This window comes from Dermacentor albipictus, chromosome 2, assembly GCF_038994185.2.
Source record: "Dermacentor albipictus isolate Rhodes 1998 colony chromosome 2, USDA_Dalb.pri_finalv2, whole genome shotgun sequence".
NCBI classification, from domain to species: Eukaryota; Metazoa; Arthropoda; class Arachnida; order Ixodida; family Ixodidae; genus Dermacentor; species Dermacentor albipictus.
The window spans coordinates 142,983,020-143,005,929 of record NC_091822.1 but is presented as its reverse complement, the minus strand read 5'-3'; the positions used below and the strand labels follow the sequence as shown (position 1 = coordinate 143,005,929).

The 22,910-nt window shown below is 46.2% G+C and overlaps 1 protein-coding gene across 1 annotated transcript in view; it reads left to right on the top strand.

The window, feature by feature from the left end:
* Nucleotides 1-22,811, top strand: part of Arc42 (Activator-recruited cofactor subunit 42) — a 30,132-nt gene extending 7,321 nt beyond the window's left edge. The window contains exons 6-10 of the mRNA XM_065435472.2: nucleotides 5,534-5,740; nucleotides 7,915-8,052; nucleotides 16,600-16,695; nucleotides 20,479-20,535; nucleotides 22,291-22,811. Of these exons, the coding sequence (XP_065291544.2) occupies nucleotides 5,534-5,740; nucleotides 7,915-8,052; nucleotides 16,600-16,695; nucleotides 20,479-20,535; nucleotides 22,291-22,446 (654 nt within the window). The 3' untranslated portion in view covers nucleotides 22,447-22,811. The remainder of the gene's footprint in view (nucleotides 1-5,533; nucleotides 5,741-7,914; nucleotides 8,053-16,599; nucleotides 16,696-20,478; nucleotides 20,536-22,290) is intronic.
* Nucleotides 22,812-22,910: the final 99 nt, after the last annotated feature.

Below are 22,910 nucleotides of genomic sequence, written 5' to 3'. Positions count from 1 at the left end.
AAATCATTTTTAATTAGCTTAGTGTTTGTGTGCACTAAATTGTCAAGTAAGTGAACAGTTCCTGTACAGCATCACTGTCAAGGTGCTGCGCAGTAAATATGTTGTAAATTGAACCTGTACGTTTATCTCTCGAGTGATTTATTACCAGTTAAGCGTTGATTACACTACAGTAGTTCCTGGATACTATACCAAAACCAGACTTGTTGAATTATTGACTATATTGAACAGTTGTGGCATTCGATTGATAATTGCATGCAAAAGTATAGTGCTGTGCTACATATGCATTGAACTCCCGAATTCGATGTGGTATTGAACACAGCGCCTTGCAGCTGCAAGTGCACTTCTCCTAACGGTGCCATTATCACTTATCGCGTCATCAGAAATATTTCATGCCAACAAAACAGCACTGCTTTCGCAGACGCTGTCAAACAAGACATTGAATCTGAAGGGCAGTACATGCCATATAGGAAAAGCTACTAAGGTGTATGTCTCAGTGTTGCTCGCTTTAAGAAGGGATGGCTCATGCGATGCAATCTGCGGCCATTCGTTATTGACAAGAGCAGATTGCCTCACTGCTTCAAGAACACAAAAGGCTTCCCACTCTGATAAGCATTCCAGGAGAAAGTGTGGATTACACTTATTTTACTGAGTGGCTCCAGGCATGGAATATCGAACTGGATATGTCTGTGCCACCATGGTTGTCTTCTTGTAGACCGTGTTTCCGTGAACAGAATTTCATGGTTCCACAAGCGGTCAAAACGAATTCCATCACTACTACCAATTGGAGGGGTCATTACTACATGGCAGTTTGGACTTTAAGAGACCACTGTAAAGCAACTGCATGCTACATGCACACTTTGCAAAAAAAAACACCATGGCAGATGCACGCAAGACTCATTGCTGCGCACTTCGCAGGCCCACAGTTCGCGCGGAACGTGCTTCATTTGTGTTCGCAAGGTTACACATGAGTGGAAGTGCACTTGGATTTTCTGCAAACTGAAAGCCTCTTTCAAATCTAAGACCATCTGCCTTGTCAACTCGATGACATATGATGACCTGCCCCTTAAATTTATATTGTAATGGACTAGCGGCTAGGCATGTTCACACGCAATTTGCAGTAATGCAGTGAAAACTCGAAACAAATACTTCGACACATGTGAGGAGCACTGTGGTGTAGCGGCTTGACAATGTGGGCTTTAAGGTTAGCATTGAGATCAACATATGAATTATTATTCCGTAGCATGAGTGACTTGCAACCTTCATGCGCGAAAACTACCGTATTTACTCGCATAATGATCGCACTTTTTTCGGCAGAAAAATTGACGCAAATTCAGGGGTGCGATCATTACGCGAGTTAAATTTCCCACGAAAAAAAAAGTATTTTTTTTTCGTCCGCGTTTGCTGCGGGATGCGGGTGCGGGACACCAAAACAAAAATGGCGGCCGGCGGAGCAAGCCAAACGCGCCAAACGCGATTTTTTTTCTTCTCGTGAGTACATTACGTGCATTGAAACAGTTTCTTCCGTATCAGTAATGAGTAATATCGTTAATATCGGCAAGTTTGCGGCAATAACGTAGCCATGTCCACTTTGTGCCGCATTTCGATGGGGGCGAAATGCGAAAACACCCGTGTGCTTAGATTTAGGTGCACGTTAAAGAACCCCAGGTGGTCAAAATTTCCGGAGTCCTCCACTACGGCGTGCCTCATAATCAGAAAGTGGTTTTGGCACGTAAAACCCCAAATATTATTATGTCCACTTTGAGGGGACAGAAACAGATGGGCGCACTTAGCTGCCAGTGACAGAAATGCATGGCCGGTGTGCTGTGGAAACTGCGGCACCGGTTTCACTACTCTCCTAACACGGCACGTTTCCGCTAAGGGTGGGCGAATATCTTAGCCGTGTTACAAGCATCGGCGTATGAATAGGGTACACTTTTAACGTATCCGTGTAAACGTGGCTACTTGCCGCGCGCGATTTGTTGCGTGCTCACGAGTGCAGATGAAAGGAATCGAAAGGCGCATCTTTTGTTTTTGTTGACCACAACGATTATAAAGCCTACCCATAATAAAGGCAAGTTTGGTTGTACCTCTTTTTGTCATGGAAGTGCGTAAAGTGATGAAAGTAATGAAATGAGGCATCCACTTAAGAATGTTTGGTGCGTGCAGGCGAGTCGTTCGCGTGGCATTCGACAGATGGTAAGCGCGATCATTGTTAGCTAGACTTGGAACACCACATATCGCTGCGGCAAGTTCGGGGTGCGATCATTACACGGGAAATAAAAAAAATCGAATTTTGACGACAAAATTCAGGGGTGCGATCATTACGCGAGTGCGATCATTATGCGAGTAAATACGGTAGTTAAACTTTCGTGCATGCAACACAGCCCTGGGAAAGCAAATCGGAAAATCCCTGCTTTTCCCACACATATGCAGAGTTTTCAGGTAAGTTTCAGGTAACAATATTTTATACTATTACCATTGTTCAATATAGCAGACTTTCGCGATCTCCTTTGAGTTCGATATATCTGGGATAGACTGTGTATGCTTAAAGCTGTGTTTGAAGGGATGCTAAAACAAAACACTGTTAACTTGTACTGCAAATTACTCACTTAAAATGCACCGAAATGCATACCGTATAATGCGGAATATAGGTCGAGGCGGAATATAGGTCAACCCCCTTACATTGAAGCAAAGAAGTCAATATAAAAATTATAAGGCACAAAACTTTGTTTTATTTAGTGGTGCCGCCAGAGTCGTTACCAGCTCATTCGTCTGAGCTGTCTGAACTATCGTCCGAAGACGACTGCTTTTCGCTGGCTGCGTCCCACAACATGTCATCCTCGGTGCCGTCCAAGGAGTTGCTAATGCAACACTTCTTGAATGCCCGCACCACCATATCGTCGGGCAACGAGCGTCAAGCCTGCGACACCCACGTGGCCACAGTGGCGAGAGGCGGCCTGCGCAGCCGGCCGGTTGGAGTCGTCGGGTTGTCGCCGGCCATCTACTGATTATATTGTTCACGGACACGGTCCTGAAAGGGCTTGTTGAGCACGACGTCCAGTGGCTGAAGGGTTGAGGTCATGCCTCCCGGAATGGCGGCGAGTTCCGTCCTCCCGTCGCGGAGTGCCTGCTTCACAGCTGCGGTCAAGTGCCCGCGAAAGGCATCCAAGACGAGCATGCTCGGAAACCGCAGAAGTGCGCCGGGTTGCCGATTCCAGACGGTCTTAATCCAATTGAGCATGAGGGCCTCGTCTATATAGCCCTTTTCATTCACGCGAACAACATCCCGCGGGAAAGCCTCTTTCGGCAGCGTCTTCCTCTTGAATATTATGTACGGGGGCAGCTTTCTGCCATCTGCAGTACACGTGAGCATCACCGTGAAGCGCGAATGCTCGTTCCCCGTAGAAAGAAGCTTGACTTCTTTTGCGCCACGTTCGCACACTGTGGTGGGCGACGGCATGTCGAACCACACCGGCATTTCATCAGCGTTACCGATCTGTCCCAACATGCAGCCATGCTGCCGCCGGAGGCAGATAACATAGCGCTGGAATTCGACCAGCTTGTCCTCGTATGCCTCTGGCAGCTTCTGGCAGATTGATGTGCGCCGTCGAAGTGCAAATCCCTTGCGTCGCATGAAGCGACGAACCCAATAAATGGAGCCCTTGAATTGTTCCTTGGGCAGTCCGGATTCTCGGGCGATCTCAATAGCTTTGATGCGGATGAGTTCCGCTGTCACTGGCAATGATCTGGCACTATGCTCGCGGACGAAATCCGCCGCCTTGTCTTCGAGCTCCGTGTGCACCGCGCAGCGCCCGCGAAAAGACGTCTTCCGCACGTTGCAGGCAGACAGCTTGACTTTCTGCGTTCGCCAGTACCGGGCGCTTTTTTCCAACACGCCAAATTGCCACTGGGTAGACATGTTCCCATGCATTTCAGCATATTCGATGACTTTCTTCTTAAACGCCGCGGTGAACTGACGTTGAGTACTCGCACTCATTTTGCGGGTTGTCGGGAAATTAGCTACGCCAGGAACTATCGCTGCACAAAAGGGAAGGTGGTGTTGGTCCAACTGCGTAGGCCGCGTCGGTCACCAAGGAGGCGATAACGATACGGATGCCAAAAGGTCTGCACTCCTACAGGTTGCCAGACGACTGTTCATGTTGTGCTAAGGGCCGGTATGTAAGTCAAGGGGTGACCTTTTAGTAATATTTTTTGGAAAAAACCTCGACCTATATTTCGCACTATATGGTAGTTTGGGAAGAAATTTGGTTGAGTAGCATAAGACAGGTGCAGGCAACAAGAGCAGACAAATAAGTTGGCTCTCCATGTTTTTTCTTGCCATCCACCGCTTCAAACAATGATCTTGGGCAAGGAACTATTGGAAACATTAACCCAAAATGACAATTTTGGGCTTTGAGATAACTCGTTTCAATTCAGTATTGTCGCAACGGCACTGATTTGCTCACAAGCTCATGCCAGAAGAATGCGAGTTAGAAAAGCCGTCTGTCCTGCCTACCACCAGTGCAGCACAGTGTTCCGTGTCATTGGTGTGTGCCTTTGACCTCTGCCCTCCAGTCCGTCAGCCCCTCTTGTTTTCAGGGCAGGGGAACGTGTTTAAATGCAAGAAAAAAAATATACTTTTTTTTCTTATGCATATGCTTTACCGAGCTCAAATATTACATTTACACCTTGTGGCTCAATCTCGATATTGCATGTCTTGCTTTAAAGCTGATTCAGTTTACTGATTAAATGGCATACATAAGTGTTGGCAGGAGCTATAGGGTGCTTTTTGTGGGGTGAAACTTGAAAGGGGTACTGACATTATATTTTTGACTATTCATTTTTTTTTTTTGGTTGAATGAAGGTCCTAGACCTTCAAGCCCTAGAAAAGAGAATAGTGACAAGCCTTGTAGCGTTGTAAATAATTTGATATGATAGCTTTTCTACAGCCAGGCTTGGTTTCATTTTCAAGGAGGATTCCATGTTGTGATGTCACGACATAGTATATGGTCACATGGGACCAGTACACTGCAACATTTTGACACTCGCTCTGGCTCACTTGGTTGCCTTTTATGCCGCTACTAGTGAGGGACAATGTCCCAGCATAGCAGACTACGGAGTGAGTTGGAGGGAGTGTCAAAACATTGCAATGTCGCGCTCCCACATGACCACATACTGTGCCGTGACATCATGAAACAGTATCTATCTTCCTGGGAAATGAAACTGAAACTGACTGTCGAAAAGCTCATCCTCAGAGGGGCGCTCTGAGGTTTGTCACTATTTTTTCTAAGGTATAGAGGTAAAGGATCTTCATTTAACGAAAAAAATGAATAGTAAAAAATGTAATGTCAGTACCCCTTTAACTAAAGAATCCCTAATTTAGCAGGAAAGAAATGGAAAGTGAGACCAGTGAGGTCTCTCATTCTTGTCAAACTTATCAGTTTGTTTTGAAAGATGAAACAGAAATCCTCATAGCGTCTTTGCTTGGAAACATCGCAAGTGGCCTATAGCAACAACTGATTGATGCATGCAGGTGATGGCCACGGTGGACAAGTCCAAGAAGCACAAGGGCATCAATGCCTTTATTGTACCGATGCCGTCACCCGGTCTGAGCCTGGGCAAGAAAGAGGACAAGATGGGAATTAAGGGCTCGTCAACGGCCCAGCTCATCTTCGAAGACTGCCTCGTACCCAAGGAGAACCGGTTGGGTGAAGATGGGGCAGGCTTCAAGATTGCCATGGTAAGCCAACTTGAGCTAGAACAATATCTGCCGCATCTTGTGGTGCACATTACTTTTGCATGTGCTCACAGGAAAGTTATCACTGCATTGTGCCCTGCTGTCCACATAGATTGCTTTTCGTACTAATCTGCGGTTGTTAATAAGCCAATGAAGTCCATGACTGCATTTCAACCATTATTGTTTGTCATAGCACCTGGTTGTGGATTGATCAATGCCTGTACATTTCACTTATCACTGGGAGGAACCACGTGAACCATAGCGCATAATTTCGGATGTTGTAGTAGCAAACTGCTGAAACATAGTGACACATGTAATTGTTTGTGTTTTTGTGGGAATTGTTTATCACCAGCTAACAATTATTAATGTTATCACTCAGCACAGGGTATGCCTGCATCTATCGGAACATTCTCAACTGTTGTCACCAAACCTTGTGTAATCACATTACATGCGTGGAACAAATAGTATTATAAGTTCTGGAAGGCACACAAGCGCTATCGATTACACCGGAGCCTTCGATGAGTTGTGTATGAATAGCTGACGCACTTCACCTGCAAGGTCAGATTTCACCGATTGGCTCATGTGCTCATCACCATCATTTGCCCGAGTGTAATTTGTTTTTTTTGGGCAGAGGTTTGCCCATTAAAGAATTAGTTTTGTCACTTGCTGTTGTCCCACGATCCGATTCTTAACCGTCGCGACAATATGACAACAGCATTGCTACAAGTGGTGCAACCTGTGAGCATGTGTCATCCTACGAGGGGCTTCCAGTTCTGTTAAGTGTATCTTGTCATGCACATTGTACTGTAAAGACAAGGCGAGCGTGTTTTAATCAAACTCAAGAAGATCTTATGAAATTTCATAAAGATGGACTGTCAGTGGATATGTTAACTTCCCTGCACCAGTGTTTATCAACAAGCAGTGGTGGAGCAACTGCGCCAATTGCGCCAAACTGCGCTGAGGGTGGGCTTTTGCGCCATTCTGCACGAAAACAGCGTTTTAGTCACAAATTGCACCGAGCCTGCGTCAAAGCAAGAATACGAGTGAAACCCTCCTTCTGTCAATGCTTCGCAGCTAGTAAAACTGAAATCAGAACCAACAGCACGCCATCATCATCATCGCAGCATCATCATAGAAGAAAGCAGAGACCCGTCAGAGTCAGCTGGTTAATCATTCCCACATTTTTTTTTGGCGGACCTACAATGTAGTGCCACTGTGCCGTCTTGCCGGCGCTTTATTTCGGTGTTCATTGAACCCGCGTGGTACCGTGGAGTTTGCCAAAGGAGGATGTAACATTCTGGGATTAAAGGCTAGCTTTTTCAATGTTTATCGATGATAGCAGGGATTTGTAGAGGAGCTGCTGTGATCTGAAAAAGCACAGGGGGAATAGTTTAGAATGGTATTAGCGAGCACATGTCGGCTTCTCTATCTCTGAGTTAGTGAATAGATTACGATTTATAATAGTAGCACTAGTTTTACTGCTCGCATGGGTATGAGCCAGGTTAATTTTGGCATTACGTATAAGCACTCAACGTGAACACATGGGGCCATTGAGAAAGAAAACAGAAAAAGAGAATCGTACAAGTATTGTCTAATATGATATGACTAATAAATATCAGGTCCCTCGGTTAAACCCCTTTCTTCTCGTTCATTACATAACGAGGGTCTCGAATCTGGCAACATTGATGCCTTCACAGGCAGAATGTGTGGGTTTATTGACTGGTCGCCTTCACCCAAAAAGATCACGTTGTCGTGACGCCTGTGGCAGAAAAGATGTTCCACATCCGCCGCCAAGGTTTGTGAGGGGTGGCGCTGACTAACACTCCCAGGGTTCTACAATGAAACGTAAATACCCAAGAAACTGGATGGGGAAACGGCATCGTGGTAGCTCAATTGGTAGAGCACCGCACACGAAATGCGAAGGTTGTGGGATCGTTCTACACCTGTGGCAACTTGTTTTTCATCCACTTTCATTTTCATTAATTTATCGTTTCTTTATTTCATTTATTAAGCACAAGTAATTTCCCCTATGTTGTCCTTGGGGTCGGTGTTTGTTGGCTTCTTATAATATGCATTATACTTGGTCTCTTTAAGAAGTTGTGCTTGCCTGCTATTGATTTTCTGCTTGGGATTACAAATAGATGGCCCACTGACCTTCTTTTCTTCACCATCCACAGAGTGTGCTCGACTCTGGTCGCATTGGCATCGCGGGCCAGGCTCTTGGGATTGGCCAAGCAGCCTTAGACTGCGCCATGGAGTACTCTGGCAAGCGGGAGTGCTTCAATCAACCCCTTCACAAATTCCAGGCTATTCAGGTATGCTGGCAGGGACCAGGAAACAAACAGAAATGTCTACAAAAATTGTGGTACACATTAAAAGATCCACTTCTAGCTTACTAGCATTTGACACGATAATGACGATTCTGAGAATTCTTGTTTCGAATCGGCAGAAAGATACACAAAACGAAGGCATTGTGGCTAGGCTTCTCCCATGGACTGCACAAATTTGTGTAGCATTAAGAATTAGGACTTGCTCTCTTTCTTTTTGAACTTGTCGATAGACAAGGGCAGATTGTGAAAAGTTTGAAGGGCACTTCACAGTTAGCCACTAGTGCCCAGAGCATTACATTGTAACATTAAAGTAAAATGTGAGGGCAAAATGAAGGTGAAACGTTAGTTGAAATCTTTATCCGATGTTGGCTGTTCTGCAATTGTGCCAAAACCCAAATTGTTTCTGTTGGTTGCACGTGCGAATCAACCCCTTTAATTTCTCCTTGCTCGGCTTTCAGAAAATCATCCAAAATGTAGCAGTGTCCTCTTGTTGCTGTCAGCTTATTGTCAACCGGCACCGAAAATGTGTAGGTTATCATATTGTTGCGGGAAGAAAGCAGGCCCACGAGTGTAAAATAACTTATATTTACAAATGATGGATATGGCGTTCAGGCAACCGCCAGACTTCGTCTTTCTCTAGTCCAATTCAACGTCTTCCTTCACTTCACCGTAACATCACCCTCCCGGTGGGGGAGCTCCGTCCCGGTGCAAGTTAAACAGCCTCACTTATTGGGGGGACATAGGGCTTGAGCCTGGTGACGTGAACAACATCACTGGTTAAGTTGGGAGGCACGGAAGGCTGACCGAGTGGGGCGATCTCGTAGGTCACGTCGGACAGTTGGCGTAAGATCTGGTACGGACCAGAAAAACGGGACAGTAATTTTTCCGACAAGCCGACACGACGTGAAGGCGTCCAGAGAAGGACAAGGGAACCAGGTGAAAAATGGTGGTCTCGGTGCCGAAGGTCGTAGCGTCGCTTTTGAGAAGCTTGCGAGACTGTGAGGCGATGACGGGCGACATCTCGGGCCTGGGCGGCTAAGTCAATAGCATCGCGAGCGTAAGCAGTGCTGGGTGACTGTACTGCGGAAGGTAGCAACGTGTCAAAAGGCAAGGTGGGGTCGCGGCCGTACAAAAGGAAAAATGGTGAAAATCCGGCCGTGTCGTGACGGGACGAGTTGTATGCGAAAGTGACGTATGGTAAAGCGACGTCCCAGTCGCGGTGATCGTTGGAAACGTACATGGCGAGCATTTCAGTGAGTGTGCGGTTGAGTCGCTCGGTGAGGCCGTTCGTTTGAGGGTGGTACGCGGTAGCAATCCGATGTTCTGTAGAACAGGAGCGGAGCAGATCATCAACGACCTTCGATAGAAAGTAGCGGCCGCGATCCGTCAGCAACTGGCGAGGGGCGCCGTGGTGCAGGATGACGTCTTTTAGTAAGAAGTCGGCGACATCTGTAGCGCAGCTGGTTGGCAGGGCTCGTGCGATGGCATATCTAGTGGCATAATCGGTTGCTACAGCAATCCATTTGTTTCCTTTGATGGAAATTGGAAACGGACCAAGGAGGTCGAGGCCCACACGGAAGAAGGGCTCTGTAGGTATATCAATGGGTTGAAGCAAACCAGCGGGAGGCATAGCAGGCGTCTTCCGGCGCTGACACAGGTCGCAAGAAGCGACATAACGGCGCACAGAGCGATAAATGCCAGGCCAGAAGAAGCGGCGCCGCAGGTGGTCGTAAGTACGAGTGACGCCCAGATGTCCAGCAGTAGGAGCGTCATGAAGTTGCTGGAGCACGGTGAGTCGAAGGTGCTTGGGGACGACTAGGAGGAGCTCCGGGCCGTCAGGACGAACGCTACGACGGTATAAAGTTCCATCGCGCAAGGTGAACATCCGAAGGGACGGGTCATTGGGCGAGGAGCTTAGGCGTTCCATAAGTGTTCGAAGAACAGGATCCTTGCGCTGCTCGTCGCCAATGTGGAGGAAGCCGGAGAGGGACAGAATACTGATGTCCGAGTCTGCATCGGTATCGTCCGGTTGATCCACGGGATTGCGGGACAGGCAGTCAGCGTCTTTATGCAGGCGTCCTGACTTATATATAATAGAAAATGTATATTCTTGTAGGCGCAATGCCCAACGTGCAAGTCGTCCAGTTGGGTCCTTCAAAGAGGAGAGCCAGCAGAGGGCGTGATGGTCGGTGACAACGCAGAAGCTCCGACCAAAAAGGTACGGGCGAAATTTCGCGACCGCCCATACGAGCGCGAGACATTCTCTCTCAGTAATGGAGTAATTTCGCTCGGGCGTGGAAAGGCGGCGGCTAGCGTAAGCGATGACACGGGCTTGGCCCTGTTGACGCTGAGCGAGGACAGCGCCGATGCCATGACCACTCGCGTCAGTTCGTACTTCAGTGGGCGCAGAAGGGTCAAAGTGGGAGAGAATCGGGGAAGTGGTAAGCCGCTCAATCAGGGTAGAGAAGGCTTTCTCCTGTAGCGGTCCCCAAGAGAAAGAGGCGTCTTTCTTAAGAAGGTCAGTGAGAGGGTGAGCGATGTCCGCAAAATTTTTCACAAATCGCCGAAAATAAGAGCAAAAGCCCAGAAAACTACGGACATCGTTCGTTGAACAAGGTACAGGAAAATTTCGCACGGCGTGAACTTTCTGTGGATCAGGTTGGATTCCGGCGGCGTTGACGAGATGACCAAGCATGTTAATTTCACGGCGACCGAAATGGCACTTGGAGGAGTTTAGCTGAAGGCCAGCCCTGCGAAACACGGAGAGTATGGTTGTGAGGCGCCGCAGGTGGCTCTCAAAGTTCGGCGAAAACACAATCACATCGTCGAGGTAACACAGGCATGTAGACCACTTCAAGCCGCGCAAGAGAGAGTCCATCATGCGCTCGAATGTAGCTGGCGCATTGCATAATCCAAAGGGCATGACTTTAAATTGGTACAGACCGTCCGGTGTGACAAAGGCGGTTTTCTCGCGGTCCATCTCATCGACGCTAATCTGCCAATAGCCGGAGCGGAGGTCAATTGATGAAAAGTATTGGGATCCGTGAAGGCAGTCAAGAGCGTCATCAATGCGAGGCAAGGGATAAACATCCTTCTTTGTTATCCGGTTGAGGTGACGGTAGTCAACGCAGAAGCGCCACGAGTTATCTTTTTTCTTTACTAAGACAACCGGTGATGCCCACGGGCTACTGGAGGGTTCAATGATGTCCTTGTCCATCATCCTGTCTACTTCTTTCTGTATGATGGCCCTTTCTGTTGCCGAGACACGATATGGCCGCCTATGAATGGGGCTGGCGTCACCGGTGTTGATGCGATGCGTGACAACAGATGTCTGGCCAAGTGGACGGTCGTCCAAATCAAAGATGTCCCGATAAGATGACAGGAGATGACGAAGAGCTGTTGTTTGCTCGGAAGGAAGGTCGGGGGCGATCATCTTAGAAACATCGTCCGCAGGCGTCGAGTACGAAGGAGTGGATGACAAAGGTCCGTTCGTACTGAGGAAGGATTCAGAGGTCAAAAAAGAAATCTGAAATTCTTCCAAAGGAGTGATATGCGCTATGGCGATACCGTGTGGCAAAACATGTGACGAGAACCCAAAGTTGAGGATGGGCACGCGAGCGCAGTTTTCGCGGATCCGAATTAAGGTGCTCGGTAGGGCAATATTACGCGACAAAACCACGTCAGTAAGCGGCGACAGGACGTACTCGCCATCAGGTACGGGAGGACAGGGCGTCAGCAGGACATTTGTAGCAGCCTGTGGAGACAGCCTTGCAAATTCAGCAGCACATAAGCGGTGTGGAGCACAAGTGGTTGCGTCGGCAGGAAGCGGCAGGTCCAACTGTACAACACCTGCGGAGCAGTCAATTTGGGCAGAGTGTTTCGAAAGGAAGTCGAGGCCGAGAATTAGGTCGTGTGGGCAGTGTTCAAGGACGATAAATAGAACAACGGTATAATGGCCCCCAATGGTCACACGTGCTGTGCACATTCCAAGGACAGGTGACGTACTCCCATCGGCGACTCGCACGGTGCACGGTACGGCGGGGGTCAGAACCTTTTTGAGCCGGCGGCGGAGAGCAGCGCTCATAACTGAAAGCTGCGCTCCTGTATCAACGAGAGATCTAACAGGAACGCCATCGACTTCAATGTCCAGCAGGTTTCCACATGTAGGCAGGGTCAATAGAGGATTTGTGGGCCGGGTCGGAGTTGCAGCTTCACCTCCGGGAGCTGCACCGCCTAGTTTCCCGAAGCGAAGCGACCGGTTGCAGAAGGGGACGAAGAGCGGTGAACGAGAGGCGAACGGGACCTACGACCTTGCGGAGACGGGGATCGGCTGGATCTTGGTGGAGCACTGTCGGCGTTGATGTTCCTAGTCGGCGTATAGGGCGAGAAAGTGCGATTGTCGGGTACTTGGCTGTAGTGACTTGGAGACGACCACCGAGGAGGCGACGACCAGTGGTTGCGGCAATGACGGGCGATGTGTCCAATGCCGGAACAATTAAAACAGATGGGTTTATCATCCGCTGTGCGCCATTCAGCTGGGTTGCGACGGAGTGGTGGAAAGCTTTGCGTCCGGGAGCGAGCGGTCGGAGAAATTTGGTAGGTGTTGGTATGGCGGACTGAGCAGAGAGATGGAATGCCCAAACTTGCTATTTCCTCCCGAACGACCGCTTGTATAAGGGAGATAGCGGGTACGCTTTCCCGACAGTCTGAACGAACCGGAGCCGGGGCCATGGCCTCAAGCTCACGGCGAACGATGCGCGTTATTTCTTCCGGTCCTGCGGGCTGAACGAACCGCGGCGGGTCTTCGCAAGAAGATGTCGCGGCGGTATTGGGCAACCGGTCGAAAGTTTGAGTGACGCGGCGGCCCTTCGCTTGTTCGAAGCGCCGGCACTCCTTAATAATTGCATCCACAGTGGCACAATCCTTACACATCAAGAGATTGAAGGCATCGTCTGCAATACCTTTCAATATATGGCCAATCTTGTCTGCCTCGGTCATGTTGTCATCAGCCTTGCGACAGAGGGCCAGCACATCCTGTATGTACACGACATAGGATTCTGTGGACGTCTGAGCGCGGCACGCAAGTTCTTTTTTAGCTGCCAGCTGACGACCGACAGGTCTGCCGAACAGGTCTCGCATTTTTTCTTTGCAAACATCCCAGCTCGTTAGGTCAGCTTCATGTGTGTCATACCATTGCTTCGCAGTTCCCTTCAGATAAAATATTACGTTTGCAAGCATCATTGTAGGATCCCACCTGTTGTTGTCGCACACTCGCTCGTACATCGTAAGCCAGTCCTCGACGTCGATGTTGTCCGTGCCACAAAATGTTCCCGGGTCCCGTGGGTGAGTGAGGATGACCGTGGGCACGGGCTGCCGAGGCGTTGTCGCTTGTGTCGGTTGATTTGCCATTGTGGCAGCAGGTAGATGACGTCCGCTGCGAAGTTCCGTGGTGGTACCCCGCACCTTCCACCAAAATGTTGCGGGAAGAAAGCAGGCCCACGAGTGTAAAATAACTTATATTTACAAATGATGGATATGGCGTTCAGGCAACCGCCAGACTTCGTCTTTCTCTAGTCCAATTCAACGTCTTCCTTCACTTCACCGTAACAATATTGTTGCAATTTACCATATTGATTACCACATTGGCTGCGATGAAGTGACAACCAAGTACAGACATTTACAGACATTGTATAATATTCTCTTGTGGGAGTTGGAGCTGTTTCTAGTCGTGTTAAAATGCAACCAATGTGTAAATAACCAGGTTCATCTATTATACTTGCATTTCTGCTGAAACTGCAGTTGAGGCTACCGCAAATTGAACATAGCAGAAAAACAAGCACTCACTATGACATCCTGTGCTGTTTCAGCACATTTAATGTATTTCACAATTTAATTACCGTAAAAACCGGACTATAGGCCGGACCGGAATATAGGTCGATCCCCCAACTAACGAATTCTCAAAATGAAAAAAAATCTTTTTCAGTGGCAAAAGTAACGAAAGACATGACACCCTTACCTATAAACAAATGCGACTCAGGGGATTGCACAATGGTGACAGTATTTATTTAAATGCTGCTCGCATGTGCACCTAGCCAAGTTTTTAGCGGTAACCCACCGTGGTTGCTCAGTGGCTATGGTGTTGGGCTGCTGAGCACGAGGTCGCGAGATCGAATCCCGGCCACGGCGGCCGCAGTTCGATGGGGGCGAAATGCGAAAACACCCATGTACTTAGATTTAGGTGCACGTTAAAGAACCCCAGGTGGTCGAAATTTCCGGAGTCCTCCACTACGGCGTGCCTCATAATCAGAAAGTGGTTTTGGCACGTAAAACTCCACAATTGATTGAAGTTTTTAGCGGTATCGCGCGACCATCGACACGCGTGCTTGTCAACACCTTATTAACGGTGCTGAGCAGCAAAACAAACTAGATACGCGCATGTGTACACATGCCCTTACTTTCGCTATTTCGCCGCTCCGTGCCGTGATGATAAGGTGCTGACAAACGCGTGGGTCAATGGTCGCGCGATACTGTTAAAAATTCGTCGGTTGTACAGTACACAGAAGGGCACGAAGTGCGCAAGCGCTACTCCGAATCAGAGCAACGCCTTTGATCAGAGTCGGATGACGAGTGCTTCTCGCTGCCCAGTTCATAGGCGCGTGCGATCTCTACCGCTTTCAAACGGATGTATTCGACAACAGGCAGCGATCTTACATGCAGCTCGCGGACGGACTCCACAACCTTGCCTTCCAGTTCTGCAGTCCGCTGCAATCCGGCACGAAATGACGTTTTCTTTTGATTGCTGCAAGTTGTAATACGTTGCTTTTGCCTCCACCACTACCGAATGCTCTTTTCGGATACTGCAAGTTCGCGCTGTGCCGCCAGGTTGCCGTGGGCTTCCGCGTACTCAATCGCCTTTTTCTTGAAGGCGACGGTGAATTGACGTCGGCTTCCGCTTCCGCTCATTTTGAAACAAAATGAAAGGGCAGCCTTTAATTAATATAACTTTGCGACAATGGAAATGCAAAATGCCGGTGCCACAGCGTCGCCACGCCGCCATAGACGCCGCGCTGCTGCTGATGGTGATGGCGAAGGCGGCTGTTTACATTATCCGCCCATTGTTGCAAGACTTCCGTAGTTTTTCCGCCAATGTCCGGTATATAAGTCGAGGGTCGATTTTTCGCAATGGTTTCTTGAAAAAAAGTTCGACCTACATTCCGGCTTTTACGGTAAGCTTGTGACACACGGTATTTCATACCGCATGTCACGCAATTATTTGTGATTATCAAATAAAATTTACCTTGCGAACAATTCACATAAATAGGCAACAACTTCTCTGCATGGTTTTTTAGCCACTAATTCAAAACTTTTGTTTATCGCATCATGTTTTACCGACTCCACATTGGTGATCGCCTACATGTTTTAAGGCTGGGGCAGTAAAGAACAATGAGAGACGCTGCCTGTGAGGAAGCCCCGAAGTGGCCGTCTGACTGTGATGTTAGTGGGAATGCACAAGCGACACCACCAACAATCATCACCAGGAACAGTCAGCACATAGACCCTTGGTACTTGGGAAGGGTATGGGGAGACACTTGTACAGCTTCAGTTTCTTTGATGTCTCAGTTGGTCAGATTGGCATACACCTGTGAAGGTTTGTTTTTTCCTTCATTAATTAGTTAATCAAGCAAATTGGGAAGGTAGGCTCCTTTAGGGCCAGCTATCCCAGAATCTCTAATAAAACGAAAAAATTAAGAAGCAGCAAGATGAAGGTTGCAACAAGAACTACACACACCAATACAAACCACAGGCTTGCAAGTAGTGTCGTCATGGGCAGTAGCGCTGGAAGAACGATCTAGTTTCTTGGTACAGTCACCTTATTTGGCAGACACCACTAATGGGGCATTCTATTGGGCAAATCAGAGCACTCAGAAGAGAATGGCAGAACAGGAGCGGTTTGGCGATGCTGAGAGCTGTAGAAAGCAGTTTCAAGCAGCTCCCGCACAAGAAGCATAGTGCTGAGTAAGTAGTGACACAGACGCATCGTATCTTTATATTTTGGTTGTGTTTCCATCGTTTCAGATCAGTGTGTGACAGCAATGGCGGTTGAGAAGTGAAGTTCACGTTATAATAGCTACGGATTCACCGTCACGGGATACACCTATTCCCTTGCCACTGCTGTGCTCCTCCCTGCTCTTTGACTCCAGTTCTGCCAGTGGGATTTGCCATAACATAAGGCACGAGGACGCAAGCAGTGTGACCACATGCATGGAAGCACAGTCTAGCTATTTGGTTTGGTCACCACATCACATGCGTAGAGAATCCCGCACAACTTTTATCAAATTCTGTCATTTTATGCACAAAGCCTAAAACTGGTATAACTCAGTGTTCAAAAATTGTTGTTCGGTGAAGTATTAGAAACCTTTAAATGCACAGCCTGTTAATTGGACTGCATTCATTTCTTGCCAAAGTTGTTTAATGTCTTTTACAGCAGTGTGAAGTGATGTATTCTTTTTCTTTCTTTCTTATTTCCATCAGCTGAAACTCGCGGACATGGAAGTAAGGTTAGAAAGTGCCCGTCTGCTAATGTGGAGAGCAGCCATGTTGAAAGATGCTGGCCAAAAGTTTACGAAGGTGAGTTCCATTAGATGAAGTGAATACATTATGTGGGTGGGTGCACCATAAACATTCGTCACTGTTTGTGTGCATGGTTTTCTAAATGTGAAATAACTAGCTGCTATTTTTCGAGTCTCATATACACTTTCATAGAGTGCTTTGCTTTTTAGGTATGTAGCTAAAGTATGTAGCTTTGCTTTTTAGTATGTCCATATGGCTGGACTGGCTCATAATAACAATGTCATAGGTGCCGTGTTGCATCACAGACAAACGTTGACACATAATGCAAAATTTTGACACATTGACGTTGACACATTGAAAACGTTGACACATTGCATCCAGGTAGGCTATGTACACTGTACGAAAAAAATGCTCCTGGATTCTTAGAGTTAGCTTTTTCCATATTATTCATACAAATGGTGTGTGGAAATGATAATGTCAATTCGGTACAAATATATAGAAAGGTAAAATTTTGACCACATACCGTATTTACTCGCATAATGATCGCACTTTTTTTGTCAGAAAAATTGAAGCAAATTCAGGGGTGCGATCATTACGCGGGTTAAATTTCCCGGGAAAAAAAAAATTTTTTTTTTCGTCCGCGTTTGCTGCGGGATGCGAGATTGCAGGTGCGGGACACCAAAACAAAAATGGCGGCTAGCGGAGCGAGCCGAACGCGCCGAACGCGATTTTTTTTCTTCTCGTGAGTACATTACGTGCATTGAAACAGTTTCTTCCGTATTAGTGATGAATAATATCGTTAATATCGGCAAGTTTGCGGCAATAACGTAGCCATGTCCACTTTGAGGGGACAGTAATAGGTGGGCGCGCTTAGCTGCCAAAACACATGACGGGCATGCTGCAGAAACTGCGGCATCTGTCTTCACTACTTTCCGCTAAGGGTGGGCGAATATCTTAGCTGTGTTACAAGCGTCGGCGTATGAATAGGGCACACTTTTAACGTATCAGAGTAAACGTGGCTACTATCATTGCCGCGCGCGATTTGTTGCGTGCTCACGAGTGCAAAAGCAGATGAAAAGAATCGAAATGCGCCTTTATTGTTTTTGTTGACATCAGCCATTATAAAGCCAACCCATAATAAAGGCAAGTTTAGTTGTACCTCATTTTGTCATGGAAGTGCGGAAAGTGATGAAAGTAATGAAATGAGGTATCTACTTAAGAATGTTTAGTGCGTGCAGGCCGCTTGGCTTGTCTTGAAGAGTCGTTCGCGTAGCATTCGACAGGTGGTAAGCGCGATCATTATTCGCTAGACTTAGCACACGACATATCGCTGCGGCAAGTTCGGGGTGCGATCATTACGCGGGAAATAAAAAAAATCTAATTTTGACGACAAATTTTAGGGGTGCGATCATTACGCGAGTGCGATCATTATGCGAGTAAATACGGTAGTATGTATGCTTGTGTAGTAGGCAAGCTTAAAAGGTCATGTTAGCACTTGCCTTATTTTTTTCCCTCTGGAAGTATGGTTGCTGCAGCACATGGCTATATCGCTGTTGTGGACAGCACTGCTTCGAGACCCTTAGGCTTCCTGAATGTACTACATAGTTGCAGGCAAGAGAAAGCATTGGTGCACATTCCGTGTGTTACTCTTCATTAAATGTAGTGTGGAGTTTCGTTTTAAAAATGCAAGAAGTGTGACAGAGGATGGCAGAAGGCATGGTTGGAACATTTTGCTTAAGAAGTTAAGGAACACTGTCGAAATTGCGTGTCATTTTGTGTACAGCTGTGACTGCATTCTGGATCTGAGCACGAAGTTGTGGGTTCAGTGGCAAGCCTCAGTGGCTGCATTACTGTGGAGGCAGAGTGAAAAAAAATCTTTGTGCCAACCTTTAAGTGCACAATAAAAAGGCCAGAGGGGTTTAGAAATGAGGTGCCTCTCGATAGTCTCTGTGTTCACTTTAAACCTGTCAGTCAGTCAATCTATAAGGTATTTTCTATCAAATTTCTTATCAAGTAATGCTTTTATGCCCCATTCTGTGAAGCATTTCCGGATTACTTAAACCCACCATGCGTTGGTGCTAAATTTTTTCACTGTTAAAAAATACACATCGTACAATCCCTTCAATTGGAGGAAGTTTGGACACTCCCCATTTTCATTCACACCGTGTACAATCCTGTGGCTACTTGGTTGCTGGTATTGAAATTTTAAAAAAAGAAAAAGAAAAACACCAGCAGCACCTGTAGGTAAAACGTGCACTCATAACTATTTGGGTTTATTTAGTAATGCACCAACTGTCAAGCTGGCATAATTGACGGCAGCTTCAGAGTAGTGCAATAAGTGTCTGATCTTATTTAGGAATTTAATTGGTAATGCGAGATCATTATTGCGATCATTAATGCGAGCGCACTCATTATTGTGTCACATCACCATGCTAATCTCATTCTTAGCAGCAGAAAGCCATAGCCACTTAATGAAACGCCATATATGATGCATTGAGAAAAAAGTAGCACCAGGTTTAAACACAGCTGTGAGCAGAAGATGATTGTAGTATCATTGTGCTGGTGTGTAAGTTGAGTGAAGTAGTGGAATGTTGGAGCAGTCCAGTAGTGCCTTTGCAATATGGTCAAACAAACTGCTTAACTTGGCATATACTCAATGCTTCAAGAGCTCTGCAAGCATTAACAAAAACAACCTGTGGGTCCTTCTACTTGAAATATTGAAAATTCACAGTCTGTCAAAATTCCCATAGACCAATATCATGCAAAAAGCCAGATATCTTTGACTTTCTGCTCTTAAAATTTCTGCCGCGTTTTTGTATGAGAAAAAAAAGAAAAAAATTATTTGAGTGAAAAAATTTCACCACTTTACCATCATGACATGCGAACTTGTACGGGACAGGTACAAATTCTCACAGAAAAATTGCAGATTCGAGCATCAGCAGCACGTTGAAGCTTTAATACAGGACTGCTGAACTCAGCATTACATACATGGATAGTTTATATTGATGGGGTAACAACAAAGCCAATTTCATTCTTGTGGTGAGTTCAGTAGGGAGTTAAAATGAACTTCAGGCATATTGATCTGCCACAGTAGTGCAGAATTGCTCAGCTAGAGTTTGCAGGTTTGATCGTGGCCATTGCAGCCACGTTTCATTAGGGGCAAAATGCAAAAACAGTCATGTACTTAGATTTAAGTGTACGTTAAAGGACCCCAAGAGGTTAAAATTATGGCGTAGTCCACCACTACGGTGTGCCTTATAATAAGATCGTTATTTTCACACATGAAACCTCAGAACTTAAGTTTCAAACATGTTGCTTCTTTATTTGATCACATCAACATTATATTATTTATTTATTTATTTATTTATTTATTTATTTATTTATTTATTTATTTATTTATTTCCTCAAAGGTATCGTGTTGAGACATTACATGGGGGAGTTGGTGGTTAATGACAAACAAAGATACTACAAGTTGCAATGGGATATTTTCGATGAGCCGCTTGAACGTGTAGTAGTTCTATGCTCACTATGCTCACCTTGTGTTATCTCTGACTGCATTCTTATTCTATATTGTTTTGAACTCTCATTTTAGACTTTTTTTTCATGTAGCGGGCCTACTTCTTTTGGTCTCTGTAAAGAGACTGGCAGTACACGTATTTCATGGCAGTACATAATAGTAGCATTTATTGTCACGTGCATGACGCCATTATTACCTCTGACGGTTAACATACCTGTTTCAGCATGTTGTTGCCTTGCCCACTCAAAATGTTGCCTTATCTAAAGTTACAAAGGTTCTTTAATGCCACTCAGCATTTTTCTTTTTGTCCACTGTCTTTGCAGGAAGCTGCCATGGCAAAACTAGCTGCTTCAGAGGCAGCAACCTTTGTAGCACATCAGGTGAGGCAGGGGACATTGATTTACATCAGTGAAAAAAGCCAGACTAGTTGCCTTTGGTCGACTAAACATTGTCTTAGGGTGGGGCTATCAATGTACAGGCAGCAAGCCACATGCTCTGGCCCACTAGTGGATTTTAGTGGCCTGTGGCCAAGTTCAGACATATATGGTGCGTCAGTGCTGCAATCAGCGCATGGCGATATGAGGAGAAAAACAACAATTTTGTCACCAACCAGAACACACTACTGCTGTCGCAGTAAAAAGGAAAGGCGTGGGAGCGTAAGACGTTTTGCTGGGAACAGATCAGAAAAGAAGGACACGCAACCATGAAATGCATTCATGAAGTTAACAAAACCAAGACTGCATTATTTGTGCTTCGTTAATAATTTAGTCAACCTGACACTTTCTTAATATGCTTTGATTGAGTAATAGCAGACAGAAGCACCTCTGAACCGATGCTGCCGTTTCATGTTTGCTTTTCTACTTTCACAATCATGTTCTCACATGGCAGTGCATTCGGAATAAATGTCAGTGAAGGTTTTTGGAACTATAGTCGGATACAACTTTAGAAAAAAGGGGGCGTTTACTCCTCCGAGGCGGATCCACCAATGGGCGCGCACTCTGGACCGACGTCATGCGCCGGACGGCCAGTGACTTCGCCGCTTCGGTCATCTGGGCGGGGCCTCCCCTTTTTTCTAAAGTTGTATCCGACTATAGCATCATTGGCTCAAGGCTTTGTACTATGACAATACAAAAAAGATGCCACCTGTCTCAGGGATCAACATTTGAGGTGCCCGTAATGATGGGACCAAGGCTTATATGAAATTTGTCCGCTTTAGATGCTCTAACAGGTGCAGTTTACGGAACAGCGAGATCTGTTTTGGTGTGGAGTTACTTTGTAAACTTTGTGCTTCTATTTTTTTTTTTAACATACCAATTTTTGACAACTTCTGCAAGAAGTTCCAGCTCCTAAATAAAAAAATTCCGCTTTGAACAGCCACTACAATTTAACTTTCACTCTCAATTGCAACAAATTTCATTGAAATCGGTCCATCCATTTTCTCATAAACACATTTCTGCGTTTTACATTTGTTTGAATAGGCAGCGTCAGAGCTGGCCACAAGCTAAAGCTAAAGGGTACCATGGGAAGACGAAGACCCAAAGTCATCAACAGTGGTTGAGCAAGGGATTTCTCAACATTTCAACGGGAATACTTATGTGACGGGCCCCGATGAAGAATAACTTCACTTGTGAAAACATGGGTTCCAGCTTGAGAAACCCCTTGTTTGACCACTGCTAATGCTTTTCTTTTGTCATGCGAGTGGCTTGTTAGGCTAGTTGGTGCATGGCTATACTAGGAGAATGCCAGCAAACTTTAAACTTTTGTCGTTATTTTGAAATTTTTCCTTTCATTAAAGTTTTTAAGCCTATTGAAAGCAATGCTCTAATACGCACGGTCTCATCATAGGCAATGTGCAACAATAATTTGTGCTGATTTAAAGCATCCCTGACCAGCAGAAGCCTGGTGATTTGCACAGGTTAAAATCTACCATCCCATTTAGCAAGGGCTGTTACCACTGAGCATCGTGCTAGTTCATTAGCAGGTGCACTCATTTGAACACTGTTTATTGTTTGACAACTCTTATATTGTCTGATTTTCCCTTTATTCACTATTTATTGTTGTGTGGAAGCTTTGCACGCCCTGGTTTCTTTCGTTGGTAGTTTCATATCGTTGCCTTCTTCTTTTCTTCTTTTTAGGGACTACAAATACTGGGTGGCATGGGCTACGTAACTGACATGCCAGCAGAGCGGCATTACCGTGACGCCCGCATCACCGAGATCTACGAGGGCACCAGCGAAGTGCAACGTATTGTGATAGCTTCCAATTTGCTCAAAGAGCACGGTATTTTGTGATTGGGATTACGCTTTATATCAGTCCACTCGCAGGTGGGTGATAGCGGTGATACTGCGTATACGGCCGGCGGTGGAGATTTATTTTTTAATGGCAAAAGGTATGATTCCAAAGGCCACGTCTTCACTACAAAGCAGCAGCTGCGCCTGCTAGGGGGACGCAGCTTTGCATCAGCCAATAGGTCACAGCGAGCCATCGAGCACTGCTGTTGTCACATAACAATGATTACATGTACAAAATATGCCGTGGACTGAAGAGTGAGATATAACTTAGTCATGGTGAGAGACTCTGCGACGAAAAAAAAGCTCAGGTCTTTGTGGGTGTGGGCACAAAGTCTTTATCTTTAATAAAACTGTTATAAAAGAGATATATGTGCTGTTGAGTTCCTTTCTATGCACTACTGTAGCTATGCTATTGCATCCTGATGGTACTGTTGTCGGCTTGGCACCAAATTGTTGCTTTTTAA